Here is a 16483-nt window from a genome sequence, read left to right on the forward strand (position 1 = left end):
TATCTGCTCTGATAGTCTCTATCTGTAGCCCACCAGAGACCCAAGAGTCACCCAGGCCGTCTGCTCTGGCCGGGGCGAAATTAAAGGCACTGGAGTCTGCTATGGGTCAGTGAAGCTGCCATGTTGTCCAGGTGAAGAGGCATTTCTTAGCTTACACTCCTATGACAAGTTAAGGAATAGCTTATGTTTTTTTTTTTGTTTTTTGTCTTTTTTTTTTGTTTTTTTTTTAAACGTTTTCTGTTTGGAAATGGGCTCATTTGCAAACAGCTGTTACAAAAAAATTTCTCAATTTTAAAGACACTGAGAAATAAAGTACAATTGTGTTGGCAGCATTAGCATCAGTCCAGTGTTAACCAGGCAGGCTTTGAGATGCAGAAAGCTAAATCACTGTCTGGCACGAAAGTCTATGTAAAAAAAAAAAAAAAAAATTGACAGTTTCTAGCAGCACAGGTAGGCGTGCAAACCAGAAAGCACATATGTTCCTAAAGCACATAATTAAGATTTAAAGAAAACATTTTATAAGCCATTTTCACTTAAGGCTCAAAAGAAATACAAGTTACCATCTAGAGTGTTGTAGTTAATTCATATGACAAGGGAGCTGAGATTCATATTAAAAAAAAAAAAAATCACTCAGAGAAAGGTAAAAAAAAAGCTAGAGGCAAGAAAGAAAAAAATATCCTGTAAAACCTTCATTTGTAACCAGTGCACACTACCCAGATTTACAACGCATTTAAAATGTTTAACTCACGAAGAGAACTCCATCGCTTTTTACAACCGCATTCTCAAAATTTCAGTGCGTGTTGGGAGTCAGTTAAGAATGGGGTAGTTCATTTTTTTGCAGTTATTATATGAACTCAGATTGATGTGAGGCTCTAGAGAAAGTATAAGAGATGATCTAGGGCTTAAGTTTTCGTATTCATCGCTTTTTATTGGACGTTTTTTACTACTTTCTCGGTTTTCTCCCAACTTGCGTTCAACAGTTTTATACCAACAGTCAGGGAGCAAATCTCTCATGCAAATTAATTATGGTCACAGACTGATGTAAACAAAATGCCTCAGACCGTAAACTACCAGCTACTTAGAGTTCATTGACCTTATCTCGCAGACTTTTCAAACTGTCCTTCAACAATGTAATAGGAAAGCTAGATTTGTGTGTGTGTGTGTGTGTGTGTGTGTATGTGTGCGTGCGCTCAATTTCTACAACTCCAGACATTTCAAGCCAGCAGGATCAGGGTAAGGCTACAGTATGTGATGTGTACCGTACGCTGTGGCTTTGGGCTTGTCAGTCGCCCCAGAGTGTGATGTGTCCAAAGACCCACTAACCCAAATGACATGCAGTATTTGCACATTCCCACCCTCCTTTACTGTTAAGCACATTTTCTACACAGGCACATACCCTAGATAAAAAAAAATGGCAAAGATCCCATGTACTGCTAGTATCTAAAGGATTTTCTGACTATTGATATGCCTAAAAGGACTGATTACAGCAAATACAGTGCCAACCCCTTTTTTTTTTTAAACCTTAATCAACCTACATACATGACTTACAAAGAAAAACAAACAAATAAAAAAAACCTCCCAGTCCTTCTGTACAGTAGGTCTGCTCTTTGCAGTAGTATAATTCATGATTCATTATCAGTACCCATTTTAACATATGCATAAGCATCTAAGCCAAAACATAACACAATAAATATCAATAAATAAACATTTATGCAGAGAAATGGTGCAGACCATTTGAAAAAAAGTGTTAAACAACAAAAAAAATTTGTGACAAAAATGTTCCTATTTAGAGGATTAATCTCAATATTCTCCACAACATAGGCTATAACAGTTCAAGTATAGACGTAGTCTAATGAATCAGAAGTTAGTCCCCATGCCTTCCCCATTTCACAGTCTATCAACTAATTACAGAGGAGCTACCAAAAGAAACAATTACATAGAAACAATCAGGTCAACCACGTAAAAAGCAACAAATATATGTAGTGTATCATCATTATATATACTATACATATATATATCTATATATCTCTTTGAATATCAGAAAATATCTACTTTTGGTCCACTGTACAAAGATGATCTTTCAACAGGGAACAAAGGATGAAGCATTTTATGGGCTAAAAACGGAAATGAAAATGTAATCAGAGGTGAGAGAAAAGCAAAGCAGATTTTCTCTATCGCGTTGAGATTTGTGCAGTACAGTGGTGTGTGTGCAATAAGGTTTGGACAGACTGTGCTGCACGCGTCAAAAGGGCTGGCACCACTGGTTTGAGGTAGGGTGACTGATGGATGTGTTCCAACACATACACACAAGCACGCAGACACACACACACACACACACACACACACACACAAAAAAAACCCCACAGTGCAGACCAATGCATCCATGTACACACGTACGCACACATACACATTTCACCCGATAACAAAGGCTAATGCAAGAATAGGCCTCAAGAGGGCAGAGTGAGGGCAGGAGCAAGGCTAAAGACCGTGATTCTGATAAGTAATAAGCTTAGTAGAGCTGATCCAGAGAAAACAACAGGTGTGTCTGTGCCTGCATCCCTTAGTCTCAACACTGATGAGCCAGCCCAAATCCAGCCACGTATCACCAGAAAGCCAAATCTGCGACTGGGACAATGCAGAGGGGCTGTGGGCTCTCTACACCACACAGTCAGGACTACAAGGACAGCTGCATTTAAGGATAAGGCACTATGATAAAGCCGAGGTACATTAAATCCCTGACATTCCTTCTGCTCTGCAACATGGCACTATGGGACAGGAAACAGCTCATGGGCGACCTAAATGGCTCACTCTCAGCTTCCTCTTGTTGGTTTGTTTTTGGTCCTTCGCGAACTTTGAGAAATTTTCATTAAGACAGAAACTGCGAAAACAGGGGAATGTGTCCAGTAAGTTGTTTTCAAGATTACAGCTCATCACATAAACCACACTACAGAGCATCTAAAATGAACAAAGGCAAGCGTTATGCACGGAGTGCATAGAAAAGCTAACATTGAGGAGGTGGTTTTGTACAGCCAGTCTTCTCAATCTCATTTCTATATACATAAATAGCAGCACAGATATTACTTTCAGGGTTTCTTTTTCTGTGGCTAAAAGCTATAAGTGGTTTTCAGTGGGTGGCTACCATATCATTTTCAAAACAGAACAGACAAAACTGCCCCATGATCCTTTTTCAAATGTCATAGATACAGCTACATACAATACTCAAAATATTTTTGTTCAGCCAAAAGTTTATCAGCAGTTGGAATGCATGTTGACATAAATCATACTAAAATTAACTGGAAATTTAAACAAATAAAACACAATGATAGCACCATGAGTTTTGGGTAATACCAATTCAAAGTACAGCAAAACTATATACAATAGGCAAAGGTCTTGAGTCAATCGATGCTCCACTGGGACTAGTGACATGGATTTGAGCTCTGAGACATCAGTAGTTTGAAGAAGTTTAAATTTCCTTCAAGATAAAATCTGTCGGTATAGACAGACAGATGCGGTAAATCATGTCTAACCAGGAAACATTTAACGGGTCAAATTAGTCCTTTTCCTCCACGTCCCTTCCACCAGCTGCCGCATTGTAATAGAGCACAGACTTATGGGATGACACCACATCCAGAATATAAGCAGTCAGACACGGACAGCACATCTCGGCCAAAGTATCATCATTTCAGCGCTCCTCCACTGACCGGGCTGGACGGTGAGAGGAGAGCGTGTCCACACAAGTGTAGACAGAGACAATGCATGAAACAGACGGAAACATCTAGACTTACAGAGAGAAAGATATGTGGAGAGTGAGACAGCGAAAACAGGCCAGACAAGGTCAGCCGTGCCCTCAGACCCTCAAACAGAGGCGTAGGTGTTGCCTGTGGCGCTGCAGTGGCGGATGGTCGGAGTACCAGCGGAGGGGGTTAGGATGTGCTCGGTGTGGTCCTGCGGGGGCTGGGGCAGCGAGTGGAGTACACCTGGCTGGACGACGCCCACCACAGGGTGGGATCCGTCCTCAAGCGCCCCGACCTGAATGACCTGGATCACCTCGTGCTCGGACTTCTCCCGCTTGGCAAGAGGTTCCCCGGACTCCTCCGTGTCCTCTTCTAAATCGCTGTCCATCCCGCTCGTTTCATCTAGACGGGAGGAAGCCACACATATAAAATACTGGTATGGACTCAAGAGCTCATTTAAAAGAGCTGAAGAAGATAAAAAAAGTTTATTTTGCTAGCATTACTCAGGTGTTGTTTCTATGTGCGTCACTAACGTTTTTTTTTTTTTTTTTTTTTACTAGCATACATGTTATCAGTCCATTGTGCTTTATAAATTATGCCACATACCTTTATCAATGTTAGTGAGAGATAGAGTGTTGAGGCTGTCGAACTGAAAACAGAGACAAACATCACAATTAGAGCGGCCATTAGAGGTTCACATTGTTTCAATGTTTTTCTCATCGAAATTAGAAACAAGATTGTAATTTAGCAAAACTTCTCTTCTATAAAATGACCAAACAGAGGTCATTTCATATGACAAAAAAAAACCATAAGATGCCACAGTTATACCTCCCCCATGACACCAATGGGTGTCTCTCCAGTAGCTTGGGCCACACGATGCTCCACTAGGTAAAACATGTACTCGTCATACAGCAGGCGGATCAGATGGAAAGAACCAAAGCTGGCAGCACTGCGCAGGGTCAGGTCCCTTATCACCATAGAACTGACAGAAACACACATACACACACACACACACACAAAAACAGAGTAAGCAAGTGCTTTGCTTCTTCAACGATGTTGCACACTCACAGACATGCTTTTTTGCAGACCTGTAGAAGGACCACTTGAGCAGGAATTGTCGAGCCGCCCGGGGGAAGCTGGGCCGGTGCTCATAGGGCTTGAGCACTTGAGTGACCACATTGTCCAGCCAGGCTGCCCATTGCTCCAGAGAGCTTTGCTGCTGTAGTGTGGCCTTGAAGTCCTGCTCCAAGTGCTGAACCACTCCCTCTTCACACTGGCACACCCATGATGCCTGCTCCTATACAGCAACATGGAGACAGAGCTGGAGGTTCACACTTGTACAATGAAAGTAAAAGTACAAATATAACATATATGTTAGAGTACACATATAAAAAACACCACAGCTGTATCATATCAAAACACAAAGATCTGTTCTGACCTGTACGTTGGCAAAGTCAACACGGTTGAGATCACTCAGCATCTGGTTGATCTGTGACGTGTTTTGCAACACGGCACGTGCCGCCTGAGCCAGGTGGTTCAGAGATGTGTATCTGCGCAGTGTTTGCGCAAAGGCACTAACAGCGGCAATCTATGAAAAGAATGCACACAGAAGCCCAGACGTTACCTATTTTAAGTATACATACCTTTCAAAACTGATAGTGAAACTATAATACTCTCATGTATTAATTACATATTTCAGAAACTGTGCAGCATTTTCGGCTCGATATGAAGGTTGCAATAGTGTACCTTAGTCTGGATCATTCTCTGTGGAATGGCATTCATGGCATTATTAAGCCAACCTTCCAGGCTTTTGGCAAAGTTGCGAATGGCTTGAGTCAAGGCACCTAAAAAACAAAAACAAGGAAAACCAAAGACGAAATACATGATGACATTACAAGCATTAACACAGCAAACAAGTAAACATGAGAGGTGTCTATGACTGTGGCTCACTGGGAATGGGTCTCAGGACATCAGGAATGAGGATCTCCACAAGGGACTGGTACATTAGATGGTCACAGGTGCTCATCCATTTGAGTACAGCCTCGTTTCTGCACAGCGCCAATAGCTGTGAACGGGGGAGCCGTGCTTCAATCTCACTTATGCTGCTGCAGAATGAACAGACCACGTTTAGAAAGATGCCTTTGAAATCAGATTATCATAAAGTTTAAACTTATGCAAATTAAATGTAAGTTTTATCTCTTAAAAAACAGTAAAACAGTAACAGACTTCAGCTAAGAAAACAAATTTGCATTGTATCTCACGCTTGACCTCACCTGTTTTCTGTTACAGTGGCACCCTCTACAGAGTCAGGGGGAGAATAACGCCAGAATGTTTGCCACAGCTTCTCAATTAGACTGAACTGGAGGTTGACAACCACATCCAGGATAGCCTGAGACAAAACCAGAGAATAAACAAAAACAGTGAATTGTTTTGACTGGTAGTACTTTCTAAAAGAAGAAGAAATAATCCCTCTGAAGAGTTAAACAGCACATTGTCAAACATCGATTTTCAGTGCTGTGAAGCAAATAAAATTCCATTCACCTCCATTGTACTGAAGTAACAGGAGAAATATCACACATGGACATCTCTAAACCTTGACCTGTCAAACCAAAACTATCTAATTTGAGTGCACTGCCCCTTTAATCATGAGCACAGTGTAGACAGTTGTCTGTCAGACAATAAGACCTTGGTCATGTCATGTGGATGACCTGATCCCTACTTTTCCAGACATTAGGAGACTTGTGATTGAAAACTTCACAAGATAAAAGAAAAAACTCTGTTCCAAAATGCCAGCGGCTGGCATTTACGAATCTCTGTAGCTATAAACACACATGACCTTTCCCAAAGTTTCCACACTCTTCTCTCTTTCCACACTTTTCTCATTAAAGATAGCTTAAATAAGATTAAACTACTAAATTGCCACCATGATAGATACTGGTGGATTAAGGCATATATACTTATCGAGGGGGAAAAACAGACTCCATTCTAGAGGAGAATGAGACTCTTAATAGAAAAGATGTGGAATCGATTTAGCGGGTGGTGAAATCCAGCTCGATAGGAAAATGTACTGTCACAATGCCTGCATAGACATATTGATAATGATGTATCAATTAATGCTACAATATTGAAGCGGATTACTTAGCTTTCTTTCAACAGTGAAGAGGGACCTGACCCCCCCCTGTTGCCCCTGTGAATAACACTTGAGTGCCAAAGTGTGCTGTGATTACTTTGCAGTGGAAATGAGAAGAATGTGCTTTATCTAACCTCACAGTGCTCTCTGTAAAGGGACTGGAGAGCTTTAACATCCTCTGGGCTGATGTTCTCCGTATTGCTCTGTCCTAGGTCCAGCTCTACAAAGTCAGGGAGTGCCCGCGATGCATCTGTTGGGGTGATAAGAAATGAAGTTGGCAACTGTGGAATAATCTGACAAACATCATATTAGTATTCCACATGTTTTGGATTTTATAGACATTTTGATTAAAAGAGAAATGTTGCTGACCTAGGAACTGCTGGTGGTGCTGGCTCTGTGCAATGACCGTTTGCTCTGCTGCACCAAGATGGTTCTGGCCTCCACCTGAGTAATTCTCCCCAGAGCCAGCATCAAACTTCTGCACCGGTTTGAACCTGGAATCACATGGCTCACCTCAGTATCTATAAACACTGTGACTTGGATCACAGAAAGTACTGTATGCATGCCTGGCTGCCTGTGTTATACCTCTGTTTCTGCTGAACAGGTTGCTGTCTGAGGGCCATATACTGCATGTCTTCTTGGAGTCTATTTAGCGGGGAATCTGGTTTTACACGTATACCATAGTAATGATATTTGGAGTTCCCTCTGCAAGACAAAAAGCGAAAGTGAACACACATCGACCGGGCGAGGTGTACAGAAAAAGTCACACTGATGTATAAATTGTTTGAACAGGAGAGAAGAACTGATGAGGCTTTTAGTAGATCAGGATTTAGGTGAAAGACGACAAGATGAGGACCATGCAAGCATACTGCAATTATGAAAAATCTTGAATCTCCAAAATGACAACTTTTCCTTAATTAAGAAAAAGAAAAGCTCAAAAAGCTAACCTTGTCCCGAGGCGCCTTGTACGGAGTCCCATGAAGATGGAGCGGATGAGTTTGCCAAAAGAGGCTGCATTTACAGGGTCCAGTTTCTGCTCCTGGCAGTGGCGCAGATAATGATTGTAGAGGGTGGATCGTGGCAGACTTACGCCCTCTGCTGTCTCATAATTGTCCAACAGCCACTGGAGCTACAGGGGGAACACATGCTGTTTTACTGAGGAGATTCAAACACTGCAGCACGCAAACTGTGTGGAAAGACCTCAGACCGACAGTTTGTAATCTGGATGCTGCAGCACGACAGCACCACAAAAGCCCTTCTAAAGCAGCCAGTGAATTTTTAAGCGATAATAATTAAAACCAGCAACAAAAACAAACAAAAAAAAAAACAGCAAACACCACTCCAAACTGAAATGTACAGAGAGTTGAGAGAGGCAGAAAAGCAAGAGAGAGTGTTTGGCAAAAGCCAAGGTAAGGCGAAGGCAAGCATTTGTAAAAGCAACTTACATGGCTGTTGAGCAGCGAGCTTCTCTGACTGGATAAACCCTCAGATTTTTGGAGCGTCTCAATCGCCATTTCAATCTGATAAAACCACGAAGCACAGGACAACAAAATGTAAGAAGGGGAAATAAAAACAAAAGCAAGAAAACTAAAGAGTAGATGTAGACACATTAGTAACAAAAATAAAGTGAATCTAGAAAAGATCCCAAAGCAAGCACCACTAAAACCCAAGCAGAGCAGGACTACCTGTCATTTCAGGAAAATCTTTGCCTAGTTAAGAAACAGGGACATACTGTACGTAGAACAGCATCAACTTAGTACATCAGTGATGGATAGCTGGCAGACGCCCATCCCTACCAGATTCCACTAGCACAGATCCACCTATAACAATTATCATGTACCAACAAAACATGACATAGTCCAACAAAATGCAATGTTTTTTTTGTGTGTGTGTATTTCTGGCAAATTAGCACTGTGCTTTTTTTGTGTGATTTCATTGGTATTGTTGATTAATACGTTTAAAAATACTGATCAAAACTCTACTCAAGTACCTGCATGGTAGCAATTCTGTGAGGTTATTCTTCTGCACTAAATAATACAGAATTAGGATTTATACACCGTATACTATATGTGGCTGTCAAGTTAGTATGGCATGAAAAAGTTTACTTACGAAGTGAGATACGCGCTACACAGAAAATGTGACTTTGGCTCTTACGAAAGGATTGTTGGCATCAAATAAAGTACAAGAATTATTATTATGATTTCATACCTTGGGCTGCACGATGACTCAGTGGTTAACACTACATCACTGGTTTCAATCAAGTCACCACTTTGGTATTTCATTAATTTGAAAAATCATATTATTGAAGCCATTTATTTTTTATAGAGCTCATCACTTAGCCTAGACAAGGACAAGCTTTTTTTTTTTTTTTTTACTTCAGCAGTTAAAACGCACTTGCACCTTTGCACACATTTCTTTTTAACACAAAAACATTTCTCCTTTGCATAGCTTTTATTGAATGTTTTAAAATCTCTGCCGTGACTGACATCCACATAATGTAATGTCAGTCACCCCATCATCTCTACATTCCTGCCAGAAAGCATCATTATGGTGGACTTTGTGAAAATGTCTAAATGGAGCGTTCAGAAGACAGTAAAAGAGCAAGCCTCCCGCGCTGTGTGTGCCACTTTGTCCACTGCAGGACTCTTGTGAGGGGTGGGTGAGTCTGTGGAGTCATGTGTCTTTCATAAACTCCAGGAGCACATTCCCTGACTATTCCTTCTTATTTCTCCATTTTTAACTCTTCCTTTCTTCTACACCAAAGAGTGGGAATAACAAATGAAATCAGGGGTGGAAACAAAGCCCGGCATTACTTGAACATTAAATAATTAGGGTTACAGTGTGAACACTGCTGGCAGTAGTTTGATCACTATAGAGACTTGGGCCAAGCCTACGCAGCACACAGCATACATCAGCAAAGGATCATTGCCAGAGATAAAACAAGTCGTACACAATCGTGGATGAGGCGCACACTAAAGCTGTTTTTCTACTACTATTATTTGACATAATATGTGTACTATGAGTACACACTGAAATCTTGCAAACATGACTGCAATATAGAGTTTAAATACGGAACCCTGCTAAAGACACTAGTGCATAGTGTGACGGAAACAGAGCATGTATGCTAATAGAAAGAGACATGGCAAACTAATAGCTCTGTGGTGCTAAAGAAAGAGTTTGAAGTTACTACAAAGTGACTACAAACTACAGCACACACTAAGCCTATCAACACACAAAAGCAGGCAGGCAATGCAGGTGAAAAACCCAATTAGTGGGTGCTATGCCACTTACAGTAGCTGGGGAAGCTCGTGCCGTCTGGGTGGCAGGGTGGGGTCCAGTGTTGTCCATGAGGTAGGCCCCGGAACTGCTGCTGATTACCTGACCCCCTGCCAGGCCCATGCTCATTCCTCCACTGCCCCCTCCTCCGTTGTTGGTCATGCCGTGAGATGTTACCACGGTGGACACTTGTGATGAGCTGCCCTGTGTGTCAAAGTAGCTCCCTCCACTGTTCTGGCTATACAGCTGGGGCTCCGAGTATGTGTAGGTTCTTCTGTTCAGAAGAGAGGTTAGAGGTCAGTCAATGAACCCAAACTGGTAGAGACAATAACACTGAGAAAAAAAAGAAAGTCTAACACTTCAAACAGTTGTGTTTTCTTTCTTTAGTCCAAGTACGGTTTCTTAATTATACAAGGCACTTGTTGAGCCTATATGGTAATAATTATACACAGAGGGTCTGTGTTCATTATTATTTGTGTAGACACAGTCAAATATTGTAAACATCATCATAATGAGGACAATCCAAAATGTATCATAATTTTAAACTGTACCAATGTATGTGCAGTGAATTTCCCCCCCAATGTAACATAAAATAGTGGAGAATACAGAAAATAAGACAAAATGATTTTTGTGTGATTCTTTAAACGTTCACACATTATGTTGACATATGCCTGCTACTCTCTGGTACCTTTTGTATTTCTAGATGCTTAGAGTATTATTATTATTACTATTATTATATAAGACTGGTATGAGTGTCTCCATCAGTAGCTGAGGTCACACACTGTGTGTGTTTGTGTCTGTACATGCACTGAATGCGTGTGTATGTGTGTATCACAGTAGGACAAACACAGCTTGGGCTTGTTAGTGGTGTGTGTATGTAGCCCCGTTCCTCACACCCAGGGGACCCTGGCGTAGCGTCAGCACTTAGCAGCACAAAGACAGGCCTACTTCTGGTCATGTTCAGGTGACTGAGCACAATCAAACACACGATGGCACACTCATCAGAAAAGAAAACAAACACAAAAATCGAACGCACTCCCACCAACATCATGTGCCTGTGACATGAATGATGGTGTGAAGAGACTTAAGAGGAGAAAGAACAGACTGCAGAGACGTAATGCTAATATCTGTGGGGGGGCGTAAGAGCAGGTCTGGGTAACAGACTGACTCACATGTTGCCATTGGTGTAGACGCCACTGTTTTCTTCCACATACTGCACCTGTGCTGGGTAAACATGCTGAACCTGTTGAACAGTCTGGGCCTGGCAAGACAAATTGAGTTGCAAATTTGTTATTAAGAAATACATTAAGAGATACAGACATAAATTAATGCAGGTGCAGTATGCAGACATGTGCAGGAACATTCAGACAAAAAAGACACACACAGACAGGCTGGATGTACCTGTTGCTGGACAGGCACCTGCTGGGTGGAGCCGGTAGGCTGGACAGGCACAGTGGTCTGAAGAGGGACAGTGGAGGTGGAGTCAGCGCCTGCTTCAGGGGTCTGCATGGCGCCTAAATAACACAGAGAAAACACAGTCTTAATGGAGCTGAAAACCAACAACACTCTCAACATACTGGTCAAACTGGCAAAGCAACTTTACAACTCAGTAACAACAACATAATCTAAATGCATCATTAACCTTACACTCATCTGCATCAAAGATTGGGCTTCTGGTTGTTGTTGGAAGACATACCTTTACTTTACAACAGAGACTTACTTTTTTAAACCTCTCTCATTTGACAACAACCAGTGAAATATTCAGAGACATCAGCCTCTAATAACTTAACTGAACTTGATCCTAAACAAGATTCCAGAGCATGTATTTAATAACGAAAAGGCAAACCTATCGTATTACATGACAAAATCTTTGAATGGATGAAAATAAATTCAATAATTATCCTCATGATTTGGTTAGCCCAGGACATAAAATGTGCCTAAATGAGATAATAATCTAGGCATAAAAGAAAACATGAGGTTTCATCACTGACTCCTATCTATTTTGCCCAAATCAATGCTACTAAAGCTGCTCTAGAGCAATTGTACCCGAGCACCTGTTTCTGCCTTGTGGTACTCAATGTACTGAGAGCCTCATGCATCAGTGACACATGGTCTTGTCTCCATGTTCACAGCCATAAAACAAGTTAATATTTAACCAACTCCAAATAGATGCTGCTTCTCGTCGCTCTGTCAGTCGCCACTTCTGCAGGTTTAATGTTAATTGAAACAGAGTCTTGGATCAATACTCAGGAAAAAGTACCAAGAATGAGTTGCAAGTTATCTAATAATTTAAGTGTCATTAGAGATTTAATACCATGTCTACAGTGCTAACTAACCAAGGCTAAAGTTAACTATTTTTAAGATCAGGATAAAAGTGAAAGGAGACACTGATGCTGAACCTGTGTTTGTGAGTTAATAATAGTATGGCTACATCACCTCGTTCCTTCCAGGGGAAGGCCACCTCCTCCCCATCACAGTTTCCATGAACAAGCCTCTCTTGGTTAATTAAGCTGGGTTTCCTAACAGCTTCGACTCTCTCCAGGGACAGCCTGCTTCTTCCCTTTATCTTCAATATCACACTGGCTGGTTGAAGGCTATCAGTTTATTTGTGCATGGGTGACTAACCTCAAAGTTGGACTACAAAGCTGAGTCAGTCTTTCTTGGTGCACTGAGTGTAAGATACAGAAAAACAGTAGGGGAAAAAAAAACTGCATTTTCTTGAAACACACAGGGGCACTGAGATTCATTAACGCAAAGCCTTCTGCTTTCAGCATGGCTATTTTAAACACCTTGGGGAGGGGAATATGTATATATACACTATCACTGTCAGACGTCTGCAGGCTGTTGCTAGACAGGCTGCAGTCTGGCTGTTGGACAAATAAACTACTATCCAGTTTATATTCTGTGATTCTGACAAGTACATTATGACAATTCCCAAAAAAAGCCTGAGTACACATATAATTAACATACTGCAGCACACACGCCTTTACTCTGAAGTGTGAAAGCCACTGGATGCAGGCTACCAAAGTGATAAAAATGTCATACCATAGAGTCAAACTGTAGCCATCAGCTTACTACATCCCAATGCTAAAAAAAAAAGGACTGATGAAGAGAGGAGAATGTAGACTTATATTCTACAGTGCAGTTTGAAAGCCAAAGTACATGGCCCCAACTGAGCCCAACTAATCAAGGAAAAGAGCCCCTGCATCACAACACACTCTTGTTGCCTCACCCCAACCCCCTCCACAAACACACATACATACACACCCACACACATACACACACATATACACACACTAACACACCTCCTGCCTCACCATTCAGGCACTCCCTTGTGGCCCACTTAAATGCTGTGCTCCACTGAGCAAGTGCAAGCCCTACAAAGACACAGAGGAACAAAAGCCACCAAGGAGGACAACAATTTGCCCTGCGTTTTCTCCCCTCTATTCCTCTTGCTAACATTACACGCAACAAAAAAGAGTGCGAGGTTTACAGTCACAGACTGCACAGAATAATAATTTGCCTGTCTGATAACCATTTATTGATGACGATGGAGTCTGGTGCTCCAAGTTAAGACATATAAGCTGCCGAACAAGGTTGAAAAGTACACCATACGTACAATGTCTCCCTCTCACACATGTACAGTAGCTCAAGGCAAGACAGGAGTGTATGATCAGATGCTGGTACAGCAGGAAAATGGGGAGAAGGGAGATGCAATAGGGAGGCTGAAGTGAGGGACTTATTGTTATTTCTGGTTGTGGGATTTTGATTTGCATCAATATACAAAAATCAAGAGTAACAAAGCTTGTGTTCAACATTTAAATTGGATTTTATGTCATGACAGGACCACTGCAACCAGAAATGTGCCAAAATGTCCTGAAGCATCATGACATAAGTTAACAAAGCGAGTCTGAATGTACCCTGTTCAGCTTAATTGCCAGATGTGGGTTCAGGATATTATTGAAAAAGCAAGGACTTTTAAGTCTCCTCTTTCATCAACAATATACATTATTGCTGGAAGGCTGGGGTAAATAAACAAAAACATGCTGTATTCTGCTAAGCCATGAAAATGGATGACTGAATAATTGAATTAATCAGCCCCTCTTTAAGTGATTGGAAATGCAACAGGATCCAGGCAGCAGGTGGCATGGTACTATTTCTGCCCTGCTGGACTACAGGTAAGTGGTAACATGATCTGATAACTAGCAGTTCCCTACATCCTGTTTAGTGTGTGTGTGTATGTGTGTTAGAGAGAGTGTATATAGGGGGGAATGTCTGTGCATGACCTGTTTTGGGCTGTATATGCCAATAGATCAATATATTTATCTTATTTTGGCTTTGCCTATGTGTAAAAATCGCACCACTGGTATTTTGTCCTAATTGGTTTGAATCAATTTGGTGCTGTCAGATACTGGCAATGCCCACGTGCATATCAATGGCAGGTCTCTCTTATACAAAGGCCTTACTACAGGAGCAGTTATGGATCCATGATTCACAACTAAAATAAAATTAGAAAGAGAAACAAATTCTAGGGATGACAATGGACAATTAGAGTTTATTTAATGCCCCCCCCCACCTTAGTGGACACAAACAGATAGATGGTCAGAAGTCCCACCACTACTGGCAGTGCACCTGTCCTCCACTTAACACACACACACACACACACACACACACACCTGTTCTCTCCCCAAAAGGGAATCAGAGGTCGCAGCTGCACAGGAGACCCAATGGACCCAAAAATAATTGTGATGCAACATTAAGAAACCAAGTCTCTACTTATATGACCCACCCATAGGATTAAGGAATCCTAAAATGCAAGTTTTCCATTCTGTTGTGAGATAGATGTGACAGGATGTTTTTACCCAATTCATGTGAATTTAAAATATTTCTGGCACAATATGAAGCAGTTAACTAACGACTGAGCTCTTCGCCTGTACAGTCTCATGCTGGATTGAAAACACTCCTTGTTCCCTTTTCTTGCGCACCCAGAGAAATACACGCACACTACAACAGCTAAAAAAAATACACAATTTGACAAAATTGTTTTTTTTTTTGTCAGTGGTCAGTCATTTTGGAGTATACCTGTATTGCAGAAGAGGTGGATAAACCTTGACGTTTACAAGTCCAGTAACAGAATGTGCATTGCAGACTAATGAAATGATTCGGGATAAAATAGGTAATAACATTAAGGTATTTTAATGATAACCAGGCAGGTGTTTTTTCCTAAAATCTGTCTACTACAGAAGTTAGCCTTGTGTTATCAGATAGCTTATCATAGCCATCTGATGCCACAAAGAGGGCAGCTGGAAAGCTAGCGAAGCTATCTTGCTCCCTAAGACAAAAGGGAAAGTAATGGCTTAGCTATTGTCAATAGCAGTTAGTGCATGGAAAGCTAGCTCATAGCACCTTCCATTACTGATCCACGTTATTGATTTTTGCTTAACCAACAAGATCGTAACCACCCGAAACCCAAACTTGCAATATCAACGCAACATTAGCCAAAAAAAGGGGATACCAACAGGCATTGTAAGAGGGCAACGCTGGCGTTAGCAACTTAGCAACAACAGACACCTGCTCCTGCTCCAGCTGACCAGCTAGCTTCAGTGACTAGCCCAGACCTGTGCTACCACTCAGCATGGTAAGTTTAAACAAATAACATCGTAAACTCGCTTTCTGCCCGTCAGTCTGAACACATCTGCCACGAAGCATGCAGTCAGAGAACACAGCTAAGCTCCTGCTAGCTGAGCACGACCTCTCACAGCTGTGGGTAACGTTATCTACAGTCAACGTTAGCAAGCAGGCTAACACGTTACAAAGAAACACCCTCGCTAGCAAACTACCCCCAGCTATTCACCGAGCCTTCATTCAGCAGCAGACAAAACATTAACCAGAGCAATTAATATCTCCTTCATACAAGAATCCCTTGAATCAAGAAAGGGTTTTAATTAGGTTAAAAATATGAAAGAATTTATTCAAACCTGAGCTGTGGACTAGTTGATGAATATGAGGATGGTGGAGGAGGTGGTAATGATGGAGCGAGAGGTTGTTGTTGGTGGGTTACAGTCGCCAGGACTACGGTGACTATGGCGCTGCCTCACTGGGCAACAGTTGCTATAAAACTCACCGGGCAGGTGGGAGGAGATTAAAGCGCACTTAATACAGCATGAACGGAAATAAAATCACATCGATATACGGTCTATTTGAGTATATTAAGAATATGTTACAAGGGCTGGGCACACGTTTAGTCAGATTTATGGAAAATTTCAGAACATCATGTGTTGAAAACATGCTCAATGTTAGAATAAAGTCTGATTTTCTTTAAAATTTTAGCTTCCAGATGCAA

At 41.5% G+C, this 16483-nt stretch overlaps 1 protein-coding gene across 3 annotated transcripts; it reads right to left on the reverse strand.

Moving 5' to 3' along the window:
* Positions 1-159: 159 nt before the first annotated feature.
* On the reverse strand, positions 160-16243 carry rfx3 (regulatory factor X, 3 (influences HLA class II expression)). 3 transcript variants are annotated; one of them, XM_067575205.1, is made up of 17 exons: positions 16119-16243; positions 11542-11654; positions 11313-11401; positions 10156-10411; positions 8310-8384; positions 7812-7993; positions 7450-7569; positions 7234-7358; positions 6999-7114; positions 6008-6123; positions 5685-5839; positions 5481-5578; positions 5173-5322; positions 4823-5031; positions 4563-4716; positions 4341-4383; positions 160-4136 (listed from the first exon to the last, which is right to left on the reverse strand). In XM_067575205.1, the coding sequence occupies exons 2-17, from the start codon at positions 11647-11649 to the stop codon at positions 3856-3858; spliced, it is 2277 nt and encodes a 758-aa protein (XP_067431306.1). In that variant the 5' UTR covers positions 11650-11654; positions 16119-16243; the 3' UTR covers positions 160-3855. The 3 variants fall into 3 exon arrangements, with proteins under 3 accessions (XP_067431306.1, XP_067431303.1, XP_067431305.1); XM_067575202.1 differs by having other exon boundaries at positions 10156-10414; positions 16119-16242; XM_067575204.1 differs by lacking the exon at positions 16119-16243 and adding an exon at positions 12577-15925 and having other exon boundaries at positions 10156-10414.
* Between the last annotated feature and the right edge of the window lie 240 nt (positions 16244-16483).

This window comes from Thunnus thynnus, chromosome 19 (assembly GCF_963924715.1).
Source record: "Thunnus thynnus chromosome 19, fThuThy2.1, whole genome shotgun sequence".
NCBI lineage: Eukaryota > Metazoa > Chordata > Actinopteri > Scombriformes > Scombridae > Thunnus > Thunnus thynnus.

What these genes read in the sequence shown, in the direction of transcription:
- rfx3 (XM_067575202.1), bottom strand. Translation starts at nt 11,649, where the DNA reads ATGCAGACCCCTGAAGCAGGCGCTGACTCCACCTCCACTGTCCCTCTT. An exon ending in CACGAGCTTCCCCAGCTACT is followed by an intron (nt 8,385 to 10,155) that starts GTAAGTGGCATA and finishes TGGTTTTATCAG; the next exon opens with ATTGAAATGGCGATTGAGAC. An exon ending in TGTCCTGAGACCCATTCCCA is followed by an intron (nt 5,579 to 5,684) that starts GTGAGCCACAGT and finishes TTTGTTTTTTAG; the next exon opens with GTGCCTTGACTCAAGCCATT.